Source organism: Aricia agestis, chromosome 9, assembly GCF_905147365.1.
Source record: "Aricia agestis chromosome 9, ilAriAges1.1, whole genome shotgun sequence".
Classification (NCBI taxonomy): Eukaryota; Metazoa; Arthropoda; class Insecta; order Lepidoptera; family Lycaenidae; genus Aricia; species Aricia agestis.
This window is the reverse complement of record NC_056414.1, coordinates 18,449,599-18,462,831: the sequence shown is the minus strand read 5'-3', so window position 1 is coordinate 18,462,831 and position 13,233 is coordinate 18,449,599. Positions and strand designations below refer to the sequence as shown.

The following is a 13,233-nucleotide window of genomic DNA, read 5'->3' as shown; positions in this document are numbered from 1 at the left end:
AATACCACTTTTCAGTTTTCGTTGTAATTTTATAACTGAAGAACAGGCTCACCTATCTAAACCGAACGTTTAGGCTGTTTACACACGGCGCCGCCGGCTTCGTTCGGCCTATTCAGTAGATGGTTTAAATATTGTGTTTGCACAAAATCAGTCCAACGTTTTTCATTTATCACATTTTTTGTAACACACGCGTCATACGAGCTTCGCTCCGCTTATTTCTCCTACACGTGGACTGTCACCGGGAAGGATTAACGGGAGAAAACGAAACAAACCAAATTTAGCATCAAATATATTTATTTTAAATACCGCCTCCGAGTATCACACACGAAGACGCTCGCGCTACCGGTCCTGGTCAGTAGGGCGGGGCGGCCGACCTCGCGTCGGCGACGAGGCGGTCGTTGAGGGCAGCGAGGCGGCGCAGCGCGTCAGCGCGCAGAGGCTCGTAGCGCGCGGCGACGGCGGCGGACGCCACGTCGTTCCGCAGCACGCCGCGCCGCTCCGCCAGCCGCGCCAGCCGCTCCTCCAGCCCGCTCAGCCGCGCGTACGTGGCGTCACCCGCCAGCCCCGCCTGCCCGACACACCGCGTCATAAGCTCGGTAGCACAAGACACGCTCCGTAGGCTTCGGATCGTATACCTCTAATTCAATGAACGTACTACTCATTCAATCGAATAGCATATCACCATGTAACGTATACTCGCCTGCAGTCGGTCGAGCTTGGCGGCGGCCTCGCGCACGGCGCTCCTGGTGGGCGCCAGCTTCTCCCGCAGTAGCCGCGCCGAGCTCTCCAAACTCTTTTTCTCGATTTCGCCTGGAAAAGTTTACATTTCCACATATACCTGAGGGGTTAGTGCGAGTTTTATTCGATTATACGCATCGAGCACGTTTACGCGAATTATATGGGATCAAAGCAGTATCCACGTTAGCCAGTAGATGGCGCTGCTTTGATTCCATATAAATTCGCGTTAACGTGCTCGATGCGTATGATCGAATAAAACTCGCACTAACCCCTCTTGTCCCAGAAGTAGTTTGACTGTAATTATACACACCGGCAAAATTAGCGGAACATAGGTAAGAAGGGCTACAACTTGAACTCAAGTGGGTCGGGCTGTGTGAAATCCTTTTTTAGGGTTCCGTAGCCAAATGGCAAAAACGGAACCCTTATAGATTCGTCATGTCTGTCTGTCTGTCTGTCTGTCCGTCCGTATGTCACAGCAACTTTTCTCCGACATTATAAGAGCTATACTATTGAAACTTGGTAAGTAGATGTAGTCTGTGAACCGCAATAAGATTTTGATACAAAAATGGATAAATTATTAAAAATTTTAGGAGTCATCATAGATACAACTGAAACAAAAAAAAATTTCATCTAACCTATAAGTGTGGGGTATCTATAGATAGGTCTTCAAAAATCATATTGAAGTTTCTAATATCATTTTTTTCTAATCTGAATAGTTTCCGAGAGACACTCTTCCAAAGTGGTAAAATGTCCCCCCCCCCCCCTCTAACTTCTAAAGTAGGGGCATGATAAATCAAAAAAAAATATATGATATACATTACTACAAAAACTACCAACGAAAATTGGTTCGAACGAGATCTAGCCAGTAGTTTTTTTATACGTCATAAATGGTAAACCTTAATTTAACTTTCATTAAATCAACTGAAATATGCAAATAAATCAAAAACCTCTTAATTTCATAAAAATAAACCTTATTGCTGCTGCGGAACCCTTCATGGGCGAGTCCAACTCGCACTTGACCGGTTTTTTTATAGTTTCTAAGCTCATTTAAGAAATAAAATATTGAACAAAACTGGCAAGTTGACAGGTTTTTATTGCAATTATGCCCAATAAGCGTTTTTCGATTATTTAAGTTGTAGGTAAGTGTTTCTGATAAGAATAGCGTTTTTAGCGGAGTGCGAGGTATGCCAGCTCATTTCATTGTTTGGTTTTTGGAAGAACACATTGCTTAGATACAAAATTAATGATTTCCCAGCATCTAATACAGCTAGAGCTGTAACCACGATAGAGAAAGGTCACACCTACCGTTCGCTCAGTCAGGCCTTAGGTGTATCGGCTTGCGTGGTCCATCGTAACTTTCAACGCTACAGAGAGACTTGATTTTCCGTTCGGAGACGAGAACAAGGCAGACATCGGGTGACAATGGTTCAGGATGAACGTTTTGTAAGGGTTTGTGAAATCATCGACCTCAAACTGCTTTGCAGACACGAAACCTGTCGTAATAGGTCCGATATGTACGTGTAAGTGATTTTACAGTAAGAAGAAGACTCAAAGAAGTTAAAATAAACTCAAAAGTGCCAGCAAGGGTACCAAAACTAGAGACAGGACACCAAAGAGCCAGGCTAAGTTTGCGCGTGAACATCAAAATTTGACCGGTGAGTGAAATCGTGTGCTGTACAGTGATAGGAGCAAATTATGTGTAAATTTTGTTGACAGGCGATAAAGAATGTGGGTAAATCATAAGGAACGCCATAGGCCATCAAACTTAACGGAAACAGTGGCCAGTGGCCTATCATGCAGGCTTCGTAATGGTTTGGGGTGGCATATGATTTGGAGCCCGCACAGAGCTAATGATTGTTAATGATGATACTTTGACAGTACAGGGCTATAGCACAGACATCCTGAAACTGCATGTTGTGCCTTTTACACAGTTTTAGGCAGTAATTTCAATTTTATGCGCGTACATAGAGTAGAAAAATCGGGCATTAGTACCTAAATGATGCTGGAGTAGCCCAGCACGGTCTACGGATGTGGATCCGATTGAGGACGTGTGGCACATCAATGGGTGAACGGTACGAGTTAAAACTCCAGCTCCAAAATGTGTCCAGGAGCTCGACTTGGCGCTACTGGACACAGGAGTAGGAGAATATCCCACAGGAAATGATTGACAATCAAAATGCAAGCATGGAATGGCGTATTCAGGCCCTCTTGAGATCCATAGAAGGCATTACACGGTTTTAACATGGCATTTCTTTACTAAAAATGGAGAATTTAACTTAAAAACTTACTACTGAAATTTCAAAGATTTTCTTAATTTTTGGTTTTTTTCTATTTTTCACGTTTTTATGCCCTAAATTTAGAAAAGTTATATCATCATCTTTAAATATTAAATAAATAAATATATAAAAACAGCGAACAATTTACAAAAAAATATTTTTTTTTAATGTTCCTCTAATTTTGCCGGCGTGTATATTATACGATCATAATAAGTACTGTATAATATGTATTATTATTAATTAATAATTATATTCATGAAATTCAAAAGTGTATACCACTGCGTAAGATAAACTTTTAAGTTAACTATCGAAGTTTTAACCTTAACTTTGACCACAAAATTGGACAGATGACAGCTGGTCCGACAAGGCTTGAAATGAACGTGCCCCGCCCACGTGCGCTACTGGTAAAGGAGAACTGTCAAAAATGGCGTTTTTGTATGATGACAGTGTTAGTTCCTTTTTTCGACACGTGCATTTAAAACCTCGTCGACCTCAAGGTTATGGTTAAATATGGCGTCCATTTTTGACTAACCAAAGATTTGACATTTTGTATTGTAGTTATAGTTAAAATTACAGTTATATTTAAAGTAAGTTGGTGCAACCCACTCTAATAGAAGTTATAAGCCTATTTGCTATGTTCCTTGCCTAATGTTGTTTTTTGTTATTTTATATTGTTTATAATGCAAATAAAGAATTTATAAATAAATAAAATAAATAAGCCAATGCTGAGTCCTAAAAGCGCCATCCAGTGCCTAAAAGCGCTCAGTAGGTGAAAATTCGATCAAAGTAGGTTAGCAATCTAGGGTAATTTTATTTGATATCTGTGAGGTCATACCGTCGTCCCTGAGCTTGTCGAGGTCGGCGAGCACGGCCAGCTCGTCCCGCATGGCGCGGCTGCGCTCGGGCAGGGTCTGCAGCTCCGCGGCGAGGCGCTCCCGCGTCGCCTCGGCCTGCGACGAATATCCTTGTATAGATATCGTTCGCATCGGTCACTTCCAAACCGAGTATGAGTAATCTCGCTCACCTTTCTCAAGTTGCTCTGATATCTTTCGTAGTCTCTTCGAAGGGTTTCGACAGTTTTCTTGCTTTCGTCGAACCCCTCCCTCTCCTTGAGCGCGTCGATCTCGCCCAGATCTAAATCTATGTTGGAGCTGGTGTGCTCCAACGCGAACACGATGTCCCTCTCCAGCCGCTCGATGTTCTCGTGCTCCCTCCTTAGGTTCTCGTCGTACGTCGACATGAAGCCGTCCATCGTCTCCTCCCTCTTCTTCAACTCCCGGTATTTCTGGTGGCGCTCGGAATTCCCCTCCTCCAAATCCTAAAAACGATCGGGTACATAATAAATGTGGAGAAGGTCGAAGGTCGTCGAAAGCGGTCGGTGGTCGGCGGTCGGCGATGCCGCGCCGGGCGTACCTGCTCGGCCTGCTCTATGAGCTCCTGTACTTTTTCGATCTGCTCCTTCAGATTGGCGGCGCTGCCGTCGAGCGACGCGATGGCGGCGTTGTCCTCGCGAACCTTGACACGAGAGACACTTCACTTGTATACTGTATCGAAGGCGAAATACATTACACAGTAGACACACTGCGAGAAGCGCGAGGGGCGATCGCGGGTACTCACTTGCCCGAGCAGCTTCTCTCGCTCCTCCTGCGGGTCCAGTCGGTCGTTTATTTCGTTTCTTATAGTGTCCCGTTTCTCCTCCGCGGCTGCGAGTTTTCCATGTAATTCGAGTAGATGCAATTTTATCTGCAAATAAACGATAATGTTGAAAATCTTAGTTATATATTATCTTGCCACTTGCCGGTGGTCAGTATTCCGCTCGCCGCTCGGAGCTGCTTTTGCAACATTTCTCTACTATTTTTATTTTATTGTATTAAAGGTTTTAACAAAACTAGCCTAACACTTAAAATTTAACAAAATATTTGCATATACTATATAATATAACAATTGTGTAAGACCTTCTTGATGTGAACATAGCATGCTAATATAAAATAATATTCAATTAAAATTGGCCACAATACCGACAGAGTTCTTGTCGACCTGCACCAAGTGCCTAGTCGATCAAGACCTCTGTAGATAGTATGTAACAAAAAATATAGTTAAGTACATATAATTATAATATTTTTTAAAATTCTGCAATAGACGTAATTTTAAACAACGAATTGATGCGCTAAATATATCTAATATCTATATCATTGCTGACTCTGTTATAAGCTGAACACATACACAGTACATGTACAGTGGTGACTGGTGAGTGCTGACAGTAGTTGGTCCGAGATAAGGACAAACTAAAAGTTTTCATATTATGCTGACGAGTACCTGGTAGTGGGACAGCAAATTGCAATTTGTTCGTAAGGGAAGGAGCATCTAGCTTACCATTGACTAGTTTGGATAGGTAGACTTTATCAGCAATTAGTCGTCTATTTTCTAATGTTGTAAGTTCGAAATATTGTAGCCGGGACTCGCAAGAAGGTAATTTTTGACAAAGATTATGTGCATAAGATATGTGGTACAAAACTGTTTCTGAAGTCTTTCGATTCGCAGTGTATATCGCAGCAATGTGTACTGCATAAGATGGGCACCAAATTTGACAGCAATGCTCAAGAATCGCTCTAACGTACGAGTAGCAGTCGTAAAGAATAATCGGAATCCCACAGTCATTAAAGAATTTGGTTTGACGGATTACGAATCCAGCCAAATGTGTTCCTTTTTAGGGTTCCGTAGCCAAGTGGCAAAAAACGGAACCCTTATAGATTCGTCATGTCTGTCTGTCCGTCCGTATGTCACAGCCACTTTTCTCCGAAACTATAAGAGCTATACTATTGAAACTTGGTAAGTAGAAGTAGTCTGTTAATCGCTTTAAGATTTTAGGGGTCCCCATAGATACAACTGAAACAAAAAAAAATCATTTAACCTATGCGTGTGGGGTATCTTTGGATAGGTCTTTAAACATCATATTGAGGTTTCTAATATTATCATTTTTGGTTAGTGGTAAAATGTGCCCCCCCCCCCCCCCCCCTAACTTCTAAAGTAGGGGCATGATAAGTCTAAAATAAATATATGATGTACATTACAACAAAAACTACCAACAAAAATTGGTTCGAACGAGATCTAGCCAGTAGTTTTTTTTATACGTCATGAATGGTAAACCTTAATTTAACTTTCATTAAATCAACTGAAATATGTAAATAATTTAAAAACCTCTTAATTTCATAAAAATAAAACTTATTGCTGCTGCGGAACCCTTCATGGGCGAGTCCAACTCGCACTTGGCCGGTTTTTTTTTTTTTTTATGAAATAAGGGGGCAAACGAGCAAACGGGTCACCTGATGGAAAGCAACATCCGTCGCCCATGGACACTCGCAGCATCAGAAGAGCTGCAGGTGCGTTGCCGGCCTTTTAAGAATAGATATAGAATAGAATAGAATAGAAGGTAATAGGGGAGGGTAGGGATGGGAAGGGAAGGGAATTGGGGATGATATGGAAGGGAATTGGGCCTCCGGTAAACTCACTCACTCGGCGAAACACAGCGCAAGCGCTGTTTCACGCCGGTTTTCTGTGAGAACCTGGTATTTCTCCGGTCGAGCCGGCCCATTCGTGCCGAAGCATGGCTCTCCCACGTATAAATTATACAATCAATGTGATCCCGAAAATCTAATTTGCTGTCCAGCTTAACACCCAGATCCCGAATGGTCGAGATGGTCGAGATCTCTGCAATCTCGTTCGATATACTTATTAAGTGGCAGGAGGCAGGCTGATAATATAGAAACCGGTCTATAATTACTTACATCACTTAGATCTCCATTTTTGTGACTTCCATTTGCAGGAAATACTCCTGTCGAAATGGATTTGTGGCGGTAACCACAAAAAATACTTTGGTATATTTGGTCTTTATACTACAATATTTTTATTTTTTGTGAATCGCGTCTCATACCAGAGATTTACGAATTTCTAATTTTTATTCGCGCCTTAAAAAATTTAAGAGCAAAGTTTCATCGAAGTGTTAAAAAAATATCATGTGTTAACATGTGGACAGTGGACAGCATTTTTGACGACCAAGGTGATGAAGAATAAAATATTTGGCTGATTAATAATTGACTGATTATTTAAATTGTAAATGTTTTATTATTTGTCTGATTATTTAAAAAAAATATTTGATCTGGTATTTCGTTGCTATTGGATTAAATGGATTTAATAAATGACCAAAAATATGACGGATTCTCTTTAATTAAAGATAGCTTTAATATGAGCTATTTTAAAATCCGCTCTATCCGCGGATGCTCGTAAACGACGAGTCGCGTACCTGTGAACCGGAGATGTCCTTAATGAATTCATCCTTCTCCCTCCGCAGACGATCGATATGAGTCCGGGCGCGGTCGACGTCGTCCCGCAGCGCCACCGCCGCGCGCTCCAGCCGGTCGTACTGCTCCCTCTCCTGCGCCGACATCTCGGATAACAGCTTCGATATCGTCGATCGCTCCTGAAAATTATCGTGCTAGTTACTTACTTTGATATAAAATATTATGGTACGAGTATTATTATAGAATATTCTCGATCGTGATCGGTACCTCGTCCGTCTGGTCCCGGAGCTGGCGCAGCTGGTTCTCCTTCCTCTGCTTGTCGAGGAGCAGGTGCTCGAGGTCGCGCTGCATCCCGGCGTTGGTCGCGGCCAGCTCCCGCGCCTGCTCCTCCACCGCCGCGGCGCTTGCCTCGCCGCTCGCTATCCTGATCGCCGTGTTGTAGTCGGCCAGTCTGCCCTGGAGATCTACCGACACAGATTACTAAGTAGTTAATTTTTTCTCTATGATGCTACGTAACTAAAATAGTTACTTCGGCTCAGAGACACAATTTAATATTTTAAGAACTATCTCAGAGTGCATCGACGATCTCCTCGACAACATCGATCTTCTAACTTTCCTCCCTGTGATTTAAAGTGGAGGTTCGCTCACCCGTCAACTCGTGCGCCAGCTCGCGGACGCGTTTCTCGTAGTGCTTGCGCGCGGAACGCTCGCGCTCGCCGGCGGCGGCGCGCTCGGCGAGTCGCGCGATCTCGGCGCGCGTGTCCCGCGCCCGTAGCTGCAGCAGCTCCTCCCAGTAGCGGCGGTCGTGCAGCTGCCGCGCCCGCCGCGCCCCGCCCCGCGCCGTGCTAGCGCGCGCCCCCGATATCCCCTGCTGCGTTATAGGCCGGTCCACCTGAATATGATACTATTTTACTGATATTCTTTAGACCTCCCGACCTGCTTTGAAAAGGGTTGTTTTGGTTGTATCATGTTGTATACAGGGTGCAATTAACCCTTCCTGCCAAATTAAAATATGTCATTAATAAAAAGCAACACCCATTTTTTTTGGTTAAATGGACTCTCCTAATTATGCCTAAGCCCTGGAAAAAATTAGGCAGGAAGGTTTAATGCACCCTGTATAACAATCATCCAATTTCAAATACCATGGGGAATCCAGTGGCAGCGGCCTGTCGGGTGGCGGGGGCGGTGGGGGGCGCGGGACCGAAGCCGGCGGTCGCCAGCCGCGACGGGCCGCGGTACGCCGATCCCGGCCGCACGCTGCCACTTCTGCAAGCGCCGGACATCTTTAGTTTTTTCATGATAATCGATGTTTGCCTATTTTTGGTAGTAAAGTCTAGATAGTTAAATAATAAAAAATTAACGACGTACTATTAATAACAGTTTTCGAATGATAATATTACATAATGATATCATGCATAAGCTTTTCTATAATATTATGTATGTTAGATTTACAGTAAAATTAAGCTAATATCCATTAAGTACACTAACGGCCGTTCCCAATATTTGATCTATCTCTGGTTTTACCTTACTAGAGATAGGAATAGCTCACAATTGACATTAGAATGTCTAATGTGAGCTATTCCTATCTCTAGTCAAGGGCGTCGCCAGGGGGGAGGGGGGGGGGGGGCAAAATGGGGCAGCTGCCCCCCCCCCTCCCCCTAGAGATTCTAAAAAAGTTGCCAAATAGTATAATGCAAACAACGACCACCATAAATTAAAATCTGATAATTAAAAAAAAATACAATGTTATTATAACTTATTTACAAGTTTTTTATTGCATAGTCAAGAGCTCGTGCTCGTAGCTTTACACATTAGACTCTGTACTGTCACAGAATATATATTTATATAGTACTAAGATACTGTTTTTAAAATCGAAGGCTCGTAGTACAAGTGGAAAACCTTCATGTGCTGTCGACTTTACATACCTACTTTTCTCATTCGTAGAGAATGAGAAAAGTATGAATTGTAGTAGGTAAAGTCAACTTGCCCCCCCCCCCCCTGTGCCATCGGCTGGCGACGCCCTTGTCTCTAGTAGAGCAAAACCAGAGATAGATCAAATATTGGGAACGGCCGTAAGTTTGATTTTACCTCTTACTACAATATTGTGTCAAACATAGTATTGTTTTCATTGGTATCACGACATAGGTAAGTTATATAATATTATATTGGTCATAAGAATTATATTATGACCAATATAACTAAAAGAGTTACTTATATGACTTATAATATACAGGAAATAGCGACTTGTGAATATTTTGTAGTACAGCTTTTGGCATAGACTTAAATCGACGATTAGGGAAGTACTCCATTTTAATCTGAAGTCTGACATGCCTGATAGATTTTTCACAATATTATCGATCTATATCGTGTAAGCTTTATGTTTAGTTTATGTAATAATTTCCGTTAAACCTAAATGATATATTTGATTATCTCGGTATCAATAACTACATATTTCGTGATTACAGGATGTTAAATGTAATGGTAGATGTTTTGATTTCCGGGAGATTGATTCTAGTGATACAATTGTATAGAATACATCCGGTCGGGGAAAATGGAGGCAGATGCCGTTGACGTACGGAAAAGATGGCAGGCTAAAATCAATCTTCAAGAAACATTAAAGTCTTAAATGCATGATTATGGAATATTAAGAGCATTTTGTACGTAACATGGAATAATAAAGAGTTTAAAACATAAGTATTGAAGTCTTTGATAATAATCGTCATAGCCATTATAAGTACAAGAACCTCGTGCGTAGTAAGTACTTACATAATAATTATATGACTTATAGCAACGTTAGGTTTAATACATTGTTTTAAGTAACTGTATTTAAAGGTTTGTTGTGAGCCCAGAGCTAGCTATTATGCAAATATGAAATAAATATCTACTTTCACAGATACAGGTGTTAAAAATAATAATTACAGACACACAAACCACACAGCACACACACATACTATGCTTATGCGTACTCCTGGCTGCGATACGGGATCATACTGTGGGGGAACAGCGTAAACAGCCACGAACTCTTTATTTTACAAAAAAAATGCGTAAGAATAATAGCACAAATAAAAAAAAGAGACAGCTGCAGGCCATATTTCATTAAATACAAATTACTTACACTTACATCAATTTAATTTGTTTTCAAAAATTTCGATTACTTTATAAAGTTAAAGATACACATGACATTAACACACGACACAAAAACAGACTACATTTACCATACTTACTCCAGAATTAAAATGCTAAACGAAAGCCCATACTACGTCAAGTCAGTTAAAATATTTAATGACCTCCCAGGTGCAATTAAAAATGAAACAAAACTATTACTTATCATTTACGAGAAAATTAAAAAGCTACCTAACTGAAAAATGTGTCTACTCGCTAGAAGAATTCTTTTCTAAAGAAGATTAATTAAGGTCTAAAAAATAATGTTCATAAAATATATTAAGTACTTTCATTCATGTACTATTGTAATTGTTTATATTATTATATGAAATTAAGAAACGAATAATACATCATATTATGTTACTTATGTAAGTAGTTAACAAATTACAACAAAATATTTGTCAAGTACTATTTTATAAGCAACCGCCTGTACAAGGTGCTGAGTTTGTATATTGTATACTATACTTAGATGCTAATAAAGTCTTTGAATCTTTGAATCTAATTAATGTATTAATAATTAAAGGTTATCAGTGTAATAATTTTAATTATGAAACCACTAGTTCTAAAATCAGATAGAGGAGTCGAAGGCCACACATTCAGTATTTAAGGGTAAAGGTATTGTAGTTACGGTACGTGGAATACCACACCCTTCTGCGTAATAACGCAGAAGGGTGTATCTAAGACAGACGAGACGAATAGTGACGTGGGTAGGACGCAGTCGGTACCTGGACATGTCGGAGCCGCTGTTGGTGTACTCGCGGTAGCCGCGCCTGGACACCGGTCGCGCCGAGCCCCGCTCCTCGCACTGATCCATACCGGTCGGCGCCCGCTGTCCTCCGACCACGTCGCACACAGAACACGCGCAATGGACGTGTTGTTTGCTGGTTGCCGGGGCGACGCGTGCGGTGACATGGGCTGGGGACGTCCGCGTTGGGCTTGACAGTTGCCATGGTGACCGACAAGTTACTCAGGCCGTCATAAAGTAACTTATGTATATTCTATATTATGTTACGCTCAAAGACCGAAAACGCTCAGTGAGCGAAAAAATGGCTCACAACGCGTTGTGGTTATAGCAGGGGGGTGTCACTCCGCCGCGCGTTCAGTTGCTGCGCACTGACTCGTGGAGCACGCGCGCGCCTCTTACGCAGTGTCATATTTTAATTGGCAAAATTTATAAAAAAAATACTGTATTGCAGCCGATTGTTGGGACAATGAAAAAAATAGCAAATTTATATTTATTTATTTATTTATTAATATACTTATCTACTGTCATGGTACCTAAATCTATCACAATTAATGTTTTATAATTATAATAAATATACTTATTTAAAATAAGTGGTAGGTCATAGGTGGTAGCTGCATATACATTATACATAATAATATAATCCATACCTAATTACCTACTTACATCAAAAGAAAATCACATGCCGTGTCTGTGTAAACTGATTTATATGTTCGGTATTCATTTACCTAATAGGTAGGTATAACAGTTTCCGTATGTATATACCTTGCGTGGTATTTGTACTTATTTGATTTTGGCAACCCTATTTTCGGAATATCTGACAAGGTGTGGAATTGGTGTGGAATAAAGTCGATCTTCGCGCGGCGCCAGAGAGCTCAATGTCGGCTGCTCGCGTGCGGTCCGTTGCTAATAATACTTATGTAGGCACATAAAACGGCGGCATTTGTGAACATCAAAGCAGTGAGACTTCTGTACTTGTACTATTATCTATTCTGTGGTAACAGTGAAACGGCCACGACGCGTTCTGGTAATCACAGAAATACCACAAAGCAAAATTCGTGTCGTGGCTGACGTGCTATTCGACCACAACGCGTTGTGGTAATCGATTAAAACCATGACGCGTTCTAAGCATTTAAAAACAGCCATGACGCGAATTCGTGTTGTGGCCCTAATGAACGCGAATGAAATTGCGCACACACTTGAGTATTATAAAATTACTCCTGCGTAACTACTAATTGGCCTAGTTTCATTGAAACCAGAGTGCTCTTGTGTATTGCGCACACACTTGGGCGCTATAAAATTACTCCTGAGTAACTTACCTGGTTTCAGAACGCGTCGTGGCCGTTTTCATTAGGGCTACAACACGGATTCGCGTCTGTTTTTAAATGCTCAGAACGTGTCATGGCTTTTCTCGATTATCACAACGCGTTGTGGTCGAATAGCACGTCAGCCACGACACGAATTTCGCTATGTGGTATTTCTGTGATTACCAGAACGCGTCGTGGCCGTTTTCACTAGGGCCACAACGCGTTGTGAGCCATTTTTTCGCTCACTGAGCGTTTTCGGTCTTTGAGCGTAACATATACATACAAATCCGGGCCCTACTGATAATTATTATAAGACAGACACTAATTAATGATATCGAATATCTTCAAGTAGGTATCTTTGTTACCGGAACTGCAAGCTGTCCACTTATATGGCATTTCATTAGCTACCAAAGTCCAACACAATAAATCATGTTGTAATAGCAGTGGTTATCGTGTTACATGGAATTCCACTGTACCAGCAGAATATTTACCTTTGATAAAGTTTATGACGTGAAACCCAGTTACATACATTTACATACTCGTACATACACGATGCGCATCCTCACTCCGGCTTCCTGTAGGCCATAGGGGGGCGGACACCACCATATAGTCGTCTGCCCGTATCACTATTAAATAGCGTGTGCACCTTTTGCACTTACAGTATCTGCTAGATTTGAATTTCGGCAGTTTAAATATTCTAATGTTCTCGT

At 41.6% G+C, this 13,233-nt stretch overlaps 1 protein-coding gene across 1 annotated transcript; it reads right to left on the bottom strand.

Annotated features, from left to right (window-relative positions):
• Positions 1 to 301: 301 nt before the first annotated feature.
• On the bottom strand, positions 302 to 11,359 carry LOC121730649 (intraflagellar transport protein 74 homolog). Its single transcript, XM_042119789.1, has 11 exons — positions 11,200 to 11,359; positions 8,455 to 8,578; positions 7,961 to 8,204; positions 7,580 to 7,776; positions 7,315 to 7,491; positions 4,632 to 4,757; positions 4,428 to 4,529; positions 4,039 to 4,332; positions 3,850 to 3,964; positions 701 to 810; positions 302 to 568 (listed from the first exon to the last, which is right to left on the bottom strand). Exons 1-11 carry the CDS (start codon positions 11,286 to 11,288, stop codon positions 353 to 355), a joined length of 1,794 nt encoding a protein of 597 aa, XP_041975723.1. The 5' UTR covers positions 11,289 to 11,359; the 3' UTR covers positions 302 to 352.
• Positions 11,360 to 13,233: the final 1,874 nt, after the last annotated feature.